The 16,556-nt window shown below is 37.7% G+C and overlaps 1 protein-coding gene across 1 annotated transcript; it reads right to left on the minus strand.

Moving 5' to 3' along the window:
* Positions 1-10,213: 10,213 nt before the first annotated feature.
* Positions 10,214-11,134, minus strand: LOC108990142 (germin-like protein subfamily T member 1). The gene has a single exon (XM_018964016.2). The coding sequence runs from the start codon at positions 11,058-11,060 to the stop codon at positions 10,389-10,391; it is 672 nt and encodes a 223-aa protein (XP_018819561.2). The 5' UTR covers positions 11,061-11,134; the 3' UTR covers positions 10,214-10,388.
* Positions 11,135-16,556: the final 5,422 nt, after the last annotated feature.

Here is a 16,556-nt window from a genome sequence, read left to right on the forward strand (position 1 = left end):
AATTTTCTCAAGATTTATGATAAATACATTTATTACTTTTGTTTGACTTATAGCTATTCGCGATCATGCAAGAGTCAAATTTATCATGACATTGTTTAGGGGTCTGCTTTATGCCATATAGAGATTTTGTCAACTTACACACTTTGCTTTCTTAGCCAAGCTCTACAAAGCCTTCGGGTTGATCCATATAAATTTTTTCATCTAGGTCCCCATTTAAAAAAATTGTTTTAACATTCATTCGATGAATTTTTAAATTATAAATTGCTGCAATGACAATCAATAATCTAATGGATGTTATTCTTGTAACTGAAGAAAAATTGTTAAAAAAATCAAGGTTGGCTTTTTGTTTAAAACCTTTTGCGACTAGCCCAACCTTGAATTTTTCAATTGTTCCATCTGGTCTAAATTTTTTCCTAAGAACCTATTTACACCCTATCCTTTTGCAACCTAGTGGCAATTCAACTAATTTCTAGGTTTTGCTAGAAAATAGTAAATTCATCTCATCATCCATAGCCTCTTTCCAAAATACAGAATCAAGTGATGCTAAAACTTCTTGTAAAGTATTTGGATTTTCCTCCATATTATAAATATAATAGTCGGGACCAAAATACTTTTCAATTCTAGCTCTTCTACTCCTTAATTCAAAATTTTCTTCATTTCTAGAGTAGAAGAACTAGTTTCAGAAAAGATATTTTGTCTAAATTCTTGACCTGCCATATTTTTTTATTTAAAAGGAAATTTTTCTTCAAAAAAAATTGCATCTCCTGATTCAAAAATAACTTTTTTTTCAATATTAAAAAATCTATAGGTTATGCTATTTTTTACATATCCAAGAAAGAGACAAGTGGTAGTTCTAACACCTAATTTGGGCCTTTTAGGATCTGTTAGCATTAAAAAATTCAAACAACCCCAAACTTTAAAATATCTCAAATTTGGCTTATACCCTGTCCATAATTCAAAAGGTATAGCTTTTGAATTTTTGTAAGGCACCCTATTTAAAACAAGACAAACAGTCAAAACCGCTTCACCCAATAAACTTAAGGGAATGCCTGAATCAATAAGCATAGCATTCATCAACTCAATCAACGTTCTATTTTTTCTTCCAGCCACACCGTTAGATGCAGGTGAGTATGGTGCAATAGTTTCATGTATAATTCTCAATGACTGAACAAAAGTATTAAACTCATTTGAATCATACTTGCTGCCTCTATTACTTCTAAATCTTTTAATTTTTCTACCAAATTTGTTATAAAAGGTGTCAACCATTTAGAGCAAAGTACATGAGCACATGGCTACACATGTGGAAAGACTCAAGTACTGGCTTATTTATAGGAAAACAGAAACACATTCTATTATGTTACAACTTAAGTTTATAAATAGAGGCCTTCATTTGTACTTGAAGCATTGCATTCAATACAGAAAATAGAAGAGAGAAACAGAGAGAACAATATGTGCAAGGCTCCAAGAAAGAGAGGTGTGTATGAGAGAGTGTTCTTGTAATCTCAAGACTTGTATTTTGATCATCAATCAATAAAAGTCTCTTCACTGCTGCTGCCGTGGATGTAGATCACTAGGATCGAACCACGTAAATTCTTTTTGTGTTCTTTACATTTCTCTTATGTGTTCTTTACAAGTTCTTTATAACTTCATTACAAATCTTGGCATCTGAGTTGGAAGCATTAACACAGTAAGCAACTAAGAGTTACAGCAAGTGGTATCAGAGCTGAGGTTCATATGGGAAATGCCAAGTTCGATGTAGAGAAGTTCAATGGAAAAAATGATTTTGGGTTATGGAGGATCAAGATGAGAGCTCTTCTAGTTCAGCAGGGCCTTCAGGATGCACTTCTTGGTGAAAAGAACATGAGTTCTTTGTCTGAAAAAGTAAAAACTAAGATCTTGTAGAAGGCCCACAGCACTCTAATTCTTTCCCTTGGTGACAAAGTCTTGAGAGAGGTTGCCAAGGAAGAGACAGCTGCAGGGGTTTGGCTAAAGTTAGAAAGCCTCTATATGACCAAATCCTTGGCAAATCAACTCCACAAGAAGACTAAGCTTTACACCTTTAAAATGACCCTAGGTATGTCTATGGAAGAACATCTTGATGAGTTTAACAAGATCATCTTGGATCTTGCAAACATAGACGTTAAAATTGATGATGAGGATCAAGCTATTCTGTTACTAAGTTCTTTAGACACCTCATATGCAAATCTTAAAGAGACTATAATGTATGGTAGAGAAAGCTTGACCTTAGATGAAGTGCAGTCTATCTTGCACTCAAGAGAATTGCAAAACAAGGCTGACACAAAAACAAAAACTGGGGAAGGTTTGATAGTATGGTGTAGAGTAGAAAAACAAAGTCACAAGGGAAGGAATAACAAATCAAGGTCAAAATCAAAAGGGAAACAACTCAAGTGTTTTGTATGCCACAAAGAAGGGCACTTTAAAAGAGACTGCCCTAAGAGGAAACAAAATTCTAGAAACAAACCTAAGGGAGAAGGAAATGCTACTGTTGTATTAGATGGAATGGAATGGATCTTAGACTCAAGGTGTTCATTTCACATGTGCCCCTCGAAATCATGGTTTGAAACTTTCACTGAAATAGATGCAGGGCAGGTGATCCTTGGAAACAACAAGACCTGCAAGATTCTAGGAATAGGGTCAGTCAGATTAAAGCTACATGATGGTATGGAGGGGCTACTGAAAGAAGTAAGGTACATAACAGAGTTAAAGAGAACTTTAATTTCTCTTGGGATGCTTGATCATTCTGGCTGCACCTTCAAGTCAGAATCAGGGGTATTAAAGGTGACAGGGGGATCTTTAATAATAATGGAAGGCATCATAAAAAATGGCCTCTATACACTAATAGGGAAAACAATATATGGGGAGGCATCATCTGTTCATATCAAAATGGATGACATGGCTGCGCTGTGGCACAAGAGACTGGGGCATGTCAATGAAAGGGGTCTTCAAGAGCTTCAGAAGCAAGGCTTGTTAGGTGAGAAAAAATTGGGAGAACTACTATTTTGTGAAGATTGAATACTTGGAAAATCCACAAGGACCAGTTTCAAGCCTACAGTCCATCACACCAAACATGTTCTGGACTATATCCATTCAGACTTGTGGGGACCTGCAAGGGTTAGTTCCCATGGTGGAGGAAACTATTTTTTATCCATCATAGATGACTACTCGAGAAAGGTATGGATTTATATTCTTAAAAACAAAAGTGATACATTTGTTAAGTTTAAGGAATGGAAAGCTTTAGTTGAAAACCAAGTGGGAAGGAAGGTGAAAAAACTCAGGACTAGAGTTCTTATCAAAGGAGTTTAACACTTTCTGTCCAAAGGAGGGGCTGGCTAGGCACAAAATAGTGAGAGAAACCCCTCAACAAAATGGTCTAACTGAAAGAATGAACAGGACCATTTTGGAGAGGGTAAGGTGCCTGCTATCAAACTCAGGCTTGCCAAAATCATTTTGGGCAAAAGCTACTGCTACAGCAGTAAATTTGATAAATAGAAGTCCCTCATCAGCAATTGATTTCAAGACCCCTCAAGAAATATGGTCAGGAAAACCCTCAAGGTATGACTACTTGAGAGTATTTGGCTGTGTTGCCTATGCTCATTCAATAATAGACAAGCTTGAACCTCGAGCACTCAAGTGCATCTTTGTCGAGTGTCCAAAAGGGGTCAAAGGCTACAAATTGTGGGTTGATGAACCTGGGAAATAGAAGTGTATGATTAGTAGGGATGTGACCTTCAATGAACAACAAATGGCTCAAGTACAAAAAGAAACAACGGAAATAACACAGAACCTTGTTTCTGACAGTATGCAACTTGAGGTGGAGCAAGGAGAAACCACACCAATTTAACTGGATGATCAAGTTGGAAAAATTGAAGAATCAAGCTCAGATGACAGAAATCAAGGTGGTGTAAATTCTTATAACCTGGTAAGAGACAGGCAAAAGAGAGTCATCAAGCCACCTCAGAGATATGGCCATGCTAAATTGACTACATTTGCTTTGATAGTTGCTGAAGAGGTAGTGGAATTTGATCCAAGATCCTATCAAGAAGCCATGGGGAGTAAGGAGGCTGATAAATGGTTACTTGCAATGCAAGAGGAAATGGAGTCTCTGAACAAAAATAAAACATGGGTACTGGTTACTAAACCAGAGAAACAAAAATTGATAGGGTCTAAGTGGATTTATAAGAGGAAAGAAGGGATACCAGGGGTTGAGGGTCCAAGGTATAAAGCAAGAGTGGTAGCCAAGGGGTTTACACAGAGAGAAGGGATTGATTACAATGAAATCTTTTCTCCAATGGTCAAACACACCTCCATAAGGCTACTGCTTGCATACACTGCTTATGAAGACTTGCACTTGGAACAATTGGATGTAAAAACAGCCTTCTTACATGGAGACCTCGATGAGGTCATATACATGCAGCCACCAGAAGGGTATTCGAATGAAATCAACAGCAATCAGGTGTGTTTACTCAAGAAATCCTTACATGGACTTAAACAGTCCCCTATGCAATGGTACAAAACGTTTGATTCACACATAATTGAAAATGGTTTCAAAAGAAGTGGGTATGATAGCTGTGTGTATTACAAGAAAGTTGGGAAAGTCTTAGTATATCTACTGTTGTATGTTGATGACATGCTAATAGCATGTAAAGACTCAAAACTGATTGAACAAGTCAAGTGCATTCTGAAGTTAGAATTTGAAATGAACGAACTAGGGCCTGCAAAGAGAATCTTGGGAATGGAAATAGTAAGAGATAGGGAGAAAAGGCTACTCTACTTATCATAAAGGGCATATATCTCAAAGGTTCTTAAGAGTTTTGGCATGGATCATTTAAAATCTATAAGCACTCCCATGGGGCAACACTCAAAATAGTCAGTAGCACAAGCTCCTCAAACAAGTAAAGAAATAGAGTTTATGCATAAAATACCTTATGCTAGCATGGTGGGAATTGTAATGTACTCTATGGTCTGCTCTAGACCTGACTTAACATATGTTGTTAGCATAGTCAGCATGTAACGCCCCGTTCCTGGAGGTCCGGAGAGTTAACTCTTAATACCTAAAATCAACTTAAATAGTACAACTATAAAATCCAAAAAATCCAATAAAATATTAATCAATTTAATCAATCCAAATATCTAAGTTCCTCCATGGGGACAATAAAGAAAATCTCAATAACATAAATTAAAAACTCTCCAAAACTCAAAATTATCCTTAACTCATCAAATCAAAATACCCGAAAAATAAAATTAGTTTACTAACTACGACTCCTTGTACCCTCAAGCACTTATTCCACTATGATCATCACACCTGCTAAAACTTCATACTCTTGTTCTCCAGCTGAACCATCAAAATTATCTAAAAAATATATGGAGATAAGGGGTGAGTTATCAACAACTCAATAAGCAGAGAACATATATCAGTGTGTAAACATGAGCATTTACAGAAATCAGAATGCAGAACAAAACATTTTCATTTTTAGAGTGCGGAAGCAAAACATGTTATCAAAATATCAGAGCGAAGATTTAGAAATAATTTCATTCAAAAATATTCTTTCGCATAGCAAAAATGATCATCATCATCATCAGAACATCATATCAGAATAGAGGCCATGTACAACCCCCGTTGTAGGGTTGTGCATCTGCGGATAGCCAAGCAGAATATAAATCACTCTGTCACCAAGGTGTGCACTCAAAACAGAGACCACTACTATAACCCGTGGCAGGGTCGTATCCACTATTATTACCTGTGGTTGGGCCGTATCCACTATTATAACCCGTGGTTGGGCGGTATCCACTACTGTAATCCATGGTTGGGTCGTATGCCACTATTATCACCCATGGCAGGCCGTAACTGAATAGAGCGGAAACATAATCAAATTGAAAATCAGAGAGTATGCACAAATTTCATATTCGCTCTCTTTTTCAAAGTTTAAAAACAGAATGTCAAAAATAAGCTCATGTCTACACCAGTCATGATAGAAAATAATTTCTTCTAAAACAGAATCTCATGAGTAATGCAGAACAAATAATTGAGGTAGTTCAAATTTCTTTTCAAAATCAAATATGTATATTTTTCAAAAATAACCTTAGCTCATTTTATTTTAATGCAAAGTCTAGTATAGGAACCCTGCTTACCTGGACTTAGCTTTTTTGGAATTTCCTTCAAAATGTCGAACAATAATTAATCGTCACCTATAAAATAATCACGTAATTCTCGTAAATTTTCAATTAATCTCATATTTCGATATTTAAACCTAAGCTTCTAAAATAATCTATTTAATTCCTCAAAACCTAAAATTCTCATAATTTCCAAAATATCCTCATTCTCTAAGATAAGTACTAGTAAAAATTTCATAAAAAAAAATAGCTTTAATCATAATTTAAATGTTCAAAATAAAATTACACACTTACTATAAAAATAATTTGATACCAATAGTACAAAATAAACATCCTATTTATTATTGAAAACAAATTATAAAGTTTAATACTAGATAATATAATTATTCCAGAATATTTTAGAATAAACCATAACTATTTTTAAATAGACTAAATCATATGTAAAGTGAAAAAAAAAAAAAAAAACAACATTACACCAATATTATTTGCTCTTAAAAATAAATCTTTACTTAAATAATATGTTAAAATACTTAAGTGATTTTATGTAATCCTAATTATATAAGAGTGTACTAATACATAATAAAAGTTTAAAAGCCCAGTAATATAACATGTAGTAAAGGGTATTACGGTAATTTCATTTAATTCTTTGCAAACCAACAAAACTTGCGTAAAACAATTAAAACTGCATGGCAGGGCTTACACAAGGAGAATTCACGCGGCAGCATGCAATGGCTAGACTAGGTAGGCAGTGGTGACGCGGTTGGAGAGTAGGCGTGCGGCGGAGATGCTGTCAAGCTTGGCTAAGCACGAGAGAGGGAGAAAATGGAGAGTGAGAGAGCAAGGGCCACAGCGTGTGGAAAGGAACAAAATTAGACCGTGAGACGGGAAGGAGGCATGCGATGGAGGCTCATCGAGAGAAGTGGAGCTGCGACGGAGTTAGGCGGGCGCACTAGTGGTGGTGGGTAATGCGTCAATGCACTGGAAGAGAGAGAGAGTGAGAAAGAGAAACACGGTGAGAGAGAAACAAAGTCATGAAAGAAAGAGTGAAACACGGCGTTTGCATGGAGGTGTTACCAAGAGAAAGGGCGGTGGTTTGAGCCGGCAGCAGTGTAGCAAGGTGGTGCAGGGTGTAGCAAGATCGGGTTATGGTCGTTTCCATCGAGGACAGTGGTTGAACGCATGCTTGGGAAAGAGGGTCTGGCTATGGAAGTACTCTGTTTCTTGAGGCAAAAACAGAGAGTTTTGGCTTCTTTCGGGATTTATCTGCGGGTCGCGCAGCTTCTGGTGGAGGCTTGCAGTGTTTGGTTTTGCTTGGGACTAGTGTCTTCCGTCGTGTAAGGGCCAGTCGTGTGGGTTGCGGCATGGAAGGGCTTGGCAGTGGGAGGGAGTGGTTCACGGTGGTTTGGCTTACGGTTTTGGCAAGGGTGCACGTTGTTTTGGGCTTCCGTGATGGTCTTGGACGGCAAACTGGGGTGCAAGGTTGACTCCGTGTATGGCTGATTGAAGGTGTGGTGCGGCGACAGTGGTAAATTGAGAGAGAAGAGAGAAAAACTGAATCGGCTATTCTCGATTTTGGTTGAGGAAGATGAACGTGTAAATATATAGGAAACAACAGATAAAACCCTAGAAAAAAGAGAGACATGCGGGAAAAACAGACGTGAAACCGTGCATGTGAGGAGTTTAGGAATATTGTTTCCACGAGCTTGGGCTCTTTAGCCTAAAGTAATTTGGACCAGATCTTGCAGGGGATTAAAGCATAGGCTTTTTCTCTAAGTTTTGGATGTCGACTCATCCTAAAAAAAAAAAAATTTACACTGGGCTTTTCATCCATAAAACAATCGGACGCGAATTTCCTACTCGGCCCGGACGTTACACAGCAGATTTATGAGCAATCCTAGAAAACTCCCTTGGCAAGCAATCAAGTGGGTATTTCAGTATTTATCTACTACAGCTTGTTTGGGATTGAAGTTTGGTGGAAACTCACAAAAGGGAAGTGGAATAGAAGGGTTTGTTGACTCTGATTATGCAGGAAATATAGACACAAGGACGTCTTTGACAGGGTTTGTATTTACTGCTTTTGGAGGTGCCATCAGTTGGATGGCAAATCTACAGCCAGTAGTTGCCTTATCAACAACCGGGGCAGAGTATATTACAATGATAGAGGCTATAAAGGAAGCTATATGGCTAAAGGGTATATCACAGTTCACTATGATAACCAGAGCACAATTCATCTTGCTAAAAACCAGGTATACCATGAAAGAACAAAACATGTAGACATTAGGCTACACTTTGTGAGGGACATCTTTTCAGCTGGAGAGATTGTGATAGAAAAGATCCAACAGAAGAAAATCGATCTGATATGATGACTAAGTCATTGCCAACAGTCAAGTTCAGACATTGTCTAGACTTGATCAATATGGGAAATTGCCAAGCCAATTAGAAGGGATCTGCAGCAACAGTCAAAGAGGAGTAAAGGCAACTTGGAAGTTCTAAATGATTTCCAAGGTGGAGAATGTTATAAAAGGTGTCAACCATTTAGAGCAAAGTACATGAGCACATGGCTGCACATGTAGAAAGACTCGAGTACTGGCTTGTTTATAGGAAAACATAAACTCATTCTATTCTGTTACAACTTAAGTCTATAAATAGAGGCCTTCATTTGTACTTGAGGCATTACATTGAATACAAAAAATACAAGAGAGAAACAGAGAGAACAATCTGTGCAAGGCTCCAAGAAAGAGAAGTGTTTATGAGAGAGTGTTCTTGTAATCTCAAGACTTGTATTTTGATCATCAATCAATAAAAGTCTCTTGACTGTAGCTGTCGTAGATGTAGATCACTAGGATTGAAACACGTAAATTCTTTTTGTGTTCTTTACATTTCTTTTATGTGCTATTTACAAGTTCTTTATAACTTCATTACAAATCTTGGCATCTGAGTTGGAAGCATTAACACAGTAAGCAACTCAGAGTTAAAACAAAATTGATTTTTAACTTTATGGAGGAATTCTTTGAATTTTTCAAAACCATCACTTTTATTTTTTAATAAATAAACATACGTATATTTTGAAAAATCATCAATAAAAGTGATAAAATATATATTTCCTCTACGAATTAAAATTTCTTCAAATTCACAAAGATCAGTGTGAATTAAATCTAACAATTTTGTATTTTTTCGACACTTTTATGAGGCCGTTTTGTAATTTTTGCATGAATACAAACTTCACATTTTTTAAAATCCTTTGTCAATTTGGGAATTAATCCTAAACTACTCATGATAGCAACATACCTACTATTCATACGACATAAACGTGCATGCCAACAATTTAAAGAAGAAAGCATATAAATAGAAATATTTGATGATTTATGCACAACATTCAATTTAAACATTCCATCACAAACATAGTCATTGCCCACAAAAACTCTATTTTTCGTAATAACATATTGATCGGATTCGATAATTTGTTTGAAACCCGCTTTGTTGAGTAGAAAACTACTAAATTCTTCCTCATAAATGGTGCATAGAACACATCTTTGAGCATCAATATACATCCAGAGGTGAATTTCAACTCTACCACACCAATTCCAACAACCTTGGTTTTACTTGAATCAACAAGCGTAATTTTTTTCTCTTCTCCAAAGAGAGTATAATTTTTCAACCAACTTTTATCATAGCAAACATGCTTACTGGCACCGAAATTTGCCCACCATCCTTCAACAAATTGAAGCAAATTAATGTATGTAACCATTGCTATAAATGGTTCCTCAAGTTACGTTAACTTGATGATTATTTTCTCATTTCAAAAACTTGCATATTCGAGCAAATTGCTCACTTTTGTCACAGACAAAACAAGATTGATTTTGTGAAGTAGGACCTTGGTTCTTATTCTTTAGGCTTGGAAAGCCTTTTTCGTGGGGTCTACTAAATTTTTTAAAAAAAATTCTTTATGGCTTCAAATAACTATTTCTTGAATTCTAACCTTCGGGCAAGATATAATTTTCATAAATTAAAATTACATTTGTCGTGAGAACTTACAAGAGGTTCAAAAAGCTTAAACAAAACGTTATTAACAAAATTTATTATTAAAAAATACCAACACAACCTGAATAACAACACAAGCATTACAAGAACTGAACTTCACATCAACACAAAGAATAACAACACAAGAATAGGAGGAAGGTAACCTCAAATCAAAAGCATTACTACAACACAATTTTCAGATAAAGGGGAGATTATCTGGAGTGGAAGGTCTTAGCTCAAGAACTGAACTTCGACTTTATAGATTCGATAACCTTTTCTTCTACTTGGAAGGCCCTAGTTAGAACATCGTCTGGAATCGATGGTGTTGAAGCAAAGAGAGTAAAGGGAAGGACCACAGCCCCAGGTAACTGACTATTGAAAGCCGTGATGATAAGGGCCTTCCCTACTCCAACATTCTTTTGGAAGTGTACAAGTCCTCTAGGAATGACAAACATCTGCCCAGAAGTCAAGACCTTAGAGTGATACACATTCCCAGTTGTCACAAACCCCACAAGTAGCTTCCCTTTGATGACCACGCCGCTCTCGGTTGCACGAGGGTGAGTGTGGGGTGGATTAAGTCCTCCCGGAGCAAAGTCCACTCTGTTCATTGAAATCCCAAGCGTGTTGAGTGCAGGAAAAGTAAGGACATTACCTCCAGTGACGTTTGAGCCAAAGATGTTTGATGTATCGCCCACTTTGGTCAAACCATCAAAGAAGAAATCATCGGAAGTTACTTTTGAGGCAGGTTTGCAAGGGAAGCCATTAACTGATATAGAGCTGGCACTTTGATCCGCCACACAGAAATCCTGTAATGGATCGGGGTCGGCTGAGGAGGCAAGCAAGGGGAGAAGCAACAACACGACGAGGTATGACAGCATGTGGACGTGTGAACGTGATGGAATCTTCATGGCTGAATCGGCTTTTGGTTTGTAGAAGTAATGGGGCTTTAGTTTTTTGTTTTTGAAGATGATATAATGGGATACTCCAGAGGTTGGGAATAATGGTCCTATATATAGAACTTTTCCTCTCCTGAAAACCCCACAAGTCTTCATCTTTATCATTTTAATTTATACAAGGCAAGCATCATATCGACAGAGTTTTATTGACTCCTTCAACATTGTGAAACTGAAATTACTTTCTATGGAGATATTTATTTAGTCATGGAAAGACCAATTACTAGCTTAATGGGCCTCTTTTCAACGACAAAGTAGCTGAGGAAGTGCTTCCTAAGAAGTTTTCACACTGTTATCTGCTATGATATAAATAACAAAACCACCAAAATTACAATAATCAACTTAGTCTTTTTATTTATTTAGCGGTAATATCATATATATTTGGTGGAGCAGAATAGCTTATTACCTAATTGAACGTTTCTCCATTGCATGGTTTGACTTGGAAAGGGTGCTTATATTTTTGAAGGTTAGGTAGCAGCAGCCTCACATCAGATGGTGAAAAAATCAGCTCACGAAAGCTAGAATAGTAGCCGTACATTTTTTTTAATCATTTGACCTTCCTTTTCAGACGTTATCATAATTGGTGTGTACACACACGTACATGATGCCATTATAAAAATGTTTATGGCTTTGAATGAAACTGTTATGTTGAACATTTAAGCCTTGAGTACGTAGCATTCCCAAAGCCCCAAGTATCGTGGCTTTTAACCCTTGGTTGCAACAAGAGCTTGAAATACTCAAGAATAGTCGTGAGCTTAGCAATAGATGAGAGGGTTTTTATAAAGTGAAGTCCTTTCTTTTGGGTACAACTCTTAGCTACTGATCTAGTTTTGTTGCATTCTATAGGCCTATCTGAATGGTATTTGCCTCTAGAAGCTTGATCTCTACTGTCATAGCCTTGCACCAGTAAGGAGATTTCAGTTTTAACAGCTTGGTGAAGAAATTGAAGTTCAACTTCAATTAAGATAGCAACTATGAAAGCTTCATATAATGGTGAAATTTTATGATATGAAAGAATAAAATAAAATGATAAGGAGTACCAGAACTTTCCTGAGAAATAATATTGTCCAACGATGTGGTAGGTGAAGAAGAGGTCATGAGGTGACAAGGATACGGATCCCTTCGTTTAAAAACCAAAACAAAAATAAAAAATGACAACGATACTATTGTAGATAACTATAGGGTGGTATGATCCATTGATGACTTTCGAGGGTGAGATCTAACTGAAGGAGGATGGTCAAAAAAAATAAATAAGAAAGATTGAAGGTAAGGGAAGAACATAATCAAGTGATGGAGATGAGGGAGTATGAGGACTATCAAATTGTACAAACAGTAGGAAGAACTAAGGGATCAGTAGAAGAGGAAGATCAATAGATAGGTGAAAATGGAAATTTTTTTTCATAGAAAAAACATCCCTTGAAATAAAAGATGGATAACTGATGAAAATGCAAGACCTAGCTCTAGCATCAAAATCGGTTTGATTATGCGAAAGAGTCAAACATAGCGTAAACAACCATGTGTACAAGAAGAGAAACTATATTTGGAGTCTAATTTGAAAAAGGAATATGAATTTGATTTATAAAATGACCAGCTGTTAAAACACATTCACCATAAATTTCAAGAGCAAATTAGCTTGAAAGCTATGAGCTTGAGCCACATTTAGAAAGTGGTGGTTTTTTTCTCTCCAAAATGCGTTTTTTGTTGTGGAGGTTCAATGCAAATCTTTGACGACCAACAACCTTAGAATTGTAAACATGAAGCATATTGAACTCAGGGTCATTGTCTATTCTATGTTGTTGAATTTTGGTGTTAAGTATATGTCCTAATCGTAGTAAAGAACGAACTAAATGTCGTATTAGATTTTATAAGATAAAACCAGCTACATCTAGAAAAATAATCAATGAAGGTTTGAAAATATTTGAAACCATTCAAAGGAGTAGAATAAGGTCCCCAAATGTCAAAATAATAAGAGCAAAACAATGAGTAAATTTTTTTTTTTTTTAATTAGAATGACAGGAAATCAATGCTACTTAAATGTGGATAAACAGTACAACGTAGACCATTAGAAGCTTTATTACTACGTACAGTTTTATCTAACAAGTCTAGAGAATGATAAGTGCCCAAGTCTCTAATGCCATTTATTGGAATTGGCAAGAGGAATACAATAGAAAGTGTAAGATACTATTGTAACTGAAATGGTGAATGAAGCTGAAGAATGCTGTAGCAGATCTAAACGTCAGTTCCTCTCCTTACGCAACAAGATCATCTTTCAAGAGGATAGTTACCGAAGACACAATAACCAAGTAAGAAAATTTTACAAGAAATAATAGTTGTAAGTTGTGTTGGTGCTTCAAGAATTACTAGAGTTGTTGGCACTATTCTTTTGTAATTGGTAGCAGGGAAATAGACCTTGTAGGAGGTTGTTAGGAGTTTGTGCATAAACATTGTTGCAAGCCATGAAGCTTGAAACATTTGTCAATTGTGTGGCAATACAGTGATAGCATTATACACCGATGAAGTTCTTACCACCAGAAATTTTGTCATGGTAGTGGCATGGTGGGGATTTGTCCCTTTCGATACCGGTATCATAGTAGATCCCATAGGTTGTACTGCTTCCCTGGAAAACCCTTTCAAAGTAGTTTGCGCTAGGCACAATTGGTCTACATTGATTCCCATTATTGTGAATGCATTCCAAAATAAGATGTTCACTGAACTCCCGTTGTCAATCAATATTCTCTGTGTGGTGTAATTTGCTACCAGCATTGTTACTACTAATGCATCAACATGCGGGTAGACTACTCCTCGACAATCATTATCGTCAAAAGAGATCGTGGGTGAAACTTGCACTCGGGGCTGCTTGGCAGGTCTCCCTATGCTATATACTTCCTCGTATCTGGCCCACCTAGCATACGCTTTCCTCCTGGAGGAAGTGGGGCCTCCCCTGGCATATCCTCCGACGATTGTCCGTATCTCACCTATGGGTGGATTCCTCCAATTTCCGTCCTGCCTAGGGTGCCGCTCTTGCGGTTCCTGTGACCTTTTTTATTTTCTTGGCAAGCCTCTTCTTCTTGGGCTTTTTCTCTGTTGGCACTTATGCTCTTGCCTCTTTCACCCAGACGCCCGCGGGGGAGGGGGTAGCGTTCCTAGGGACAATGCGTTCTAGCTCGTTGTTCCCCCTCATCTCCTCAATATTTTGCTTCAATGTATAGCAATCTTAAGTTTTGTGGCTGCTCGTATTGTCGTAGGCGCAGTACTTTTGGATCTGTCGCCCCCGCCCCTATTCCATGCCACGTGTGACGCCCCAATAGTAGGCCCAAACCACATAGCCTATACTTCAAAATGACTAGTTAATGATATAATTAGAGTCTTGTTGGAACCTTATAAAGAGCAAGAATTTCACATTCTCAAACTATGTAGAATCTCATGCACCACCTACCCTTATCCTTATCATGTGAGATATCACAATCTACTCCCCTTAAATTCCTGACGTTCTCGTCAGGCCAGTCCGTCATAGGTGGCATGACTCAAGTCCCACATTTGGTTGAAATAGGCTCTAATACCATTTATAACACCTCAATGGAAGGTCCAAACTATATGGTCTATACTCCAAAAATACTAGTTAATAATACAATTGGAGCCACATTGGAACCTTATAAAGAGCAAGAATTTCTCCTTCCCAAGCAATTTGGGATCTCATATACTTACCTACCCTTATCCTTATCATATGGGGTATCACACCACGCCTGGCCTCTTTGACTTTGTCTTGCATGTGCACACTAGAGTAATGCACGTGACTGCTTGTGCAAGCATCTCACCTTCCTTTGTGTGGGTTTCTCTTCGATCTCGATCCTCCCTCTCTCTCCCTTTTTGAATTCCCTTTGGGCACTTGCTCGTTCATCTTCTCCAATTTGGCCGTCAAGGCGATCAGTGTATCTTCAACATTGATGAAATCATCTACCCTCTCCATAAATTCTCGTAAAGTGGAGGGGGTCTTCTTTGCCAATTCAGTCATAAATGGACTTCTTGGCCAAATTCCCCTGAGCAAAGCAGCCAATATAATTTTTTCATCTTGATCGTTGGCCATCATTCTCTCCCTATTGAAGTGTGCCAGATATGCCTTAAGGCTATCTTCTTCCCTCTACTTCACAATCAATAGGTATGTTGCTGGCCTTCTCTGCCTCTGGCTAGCCATGAACTAGGTTAAAAACTGCCTGTCCAATTCTTCAAAGCTATCGATGGATCCCGACTATAACGCTTTGAACCACCCTCAAGCCATTCCCTTCAAAGTTAAAGGAAATGCCCTACATGTGATTTCTCCGAGGAACCCCATGGAGTGTCATGTGGGCTTTGAAAGTTTCCAAGTGCTCCACTGGATCTTTAGATTCATCGTACATATCTATTGCTGGGATTTTAAATTTTGGTGGCAAGGGTACTGCCATGATTTCTGCGTTGTACGACAAATTAGTGCTGGTCAACAATTGATCCACTGAAGAACCATTCCTATTTTTTTGGCCATCTCTTCGTATTTGTCCATGAAACTGCGCAGGTCATGGTACATCTTTCTCGTTTCCTCATTTTCTTGGGGAGGTCGGCCAGCTCCAGCGCTATGTGCTTCCATCTCGACCCTGTCGGCTTGACAGCACATTGTGTCCTACTGCAATGGCCTTCCATCTCGACAGTAAGTTTTTTTACTATTCCCTCCATTTCTGTGAGCCTTCCCTCCATGGTTCGCGATGTCACTTCCTGGTCTCTCGTTGCCTGAGATCGAGTGGTGCTGGGCATGTGAAAAGCACGCTGGTTGCAGGATAAGTAAAGACCGATCCCACAAACGAAGCCAACTGTTATGGACGTGTTTCACAACTTCACACGCACGATCACCTACAACCAAAAACTTGTGTGGCTTGGGGGTTCTGGGGAGCACCTCTGATGCCTAAGTCAGTGATCACAATAAGAATCTTCTTTTCTAGATAAATGAATCTGATCCTCTTCACATACCAAAGGGATATATAACTGTGTGTGTGTGTGTGTATGTGTGTGTGTGTATATATATATATATATATATAGCCCATGAGATTTTTGTTACCATTCGATAGTGAACTTATCTGTTATTTAAAATTCTAGTCTCGGGACGAAGAGTATAATTAAATCCAACTGATTGGATAGCTCTTCCCGTTCGGAATATTATCAGTCGGCTATTCCTTCAATGGATGAGATGGATTGGGCTCTCAAGGGAGTGGATTATTGGTTTGAGTTGTAGCACAGGACTGTGAAGAGGCCCAATAGGTCTTAGAGTTGTATTAAGCCCCTTCCACAACCATTTTACCACACTTCAACAAAACATCACTATTCTTTGAGTTAATTGAATTTTGTATGACTTTGATGGGTTTAAATTCAAAAGGCAATAATTTTTTAATGAAAGATTGTGTAAAAATTGTAAAATAATTGTGTTTA

This window comes from Juglans regia, chromosome 9, assembly GCF_001411555.2.
Source record: "Juglans regia cultivar Chandler chromosome 9, Walnut 2.0, whole genome shotgun sequence".
NCBI classification, from domain to species: Eukaryota; Viridiplantae; Streptophyta; class Magnoliopsida; order Fagales; family Juglandaceae; genus Juglans; species Juglans regia.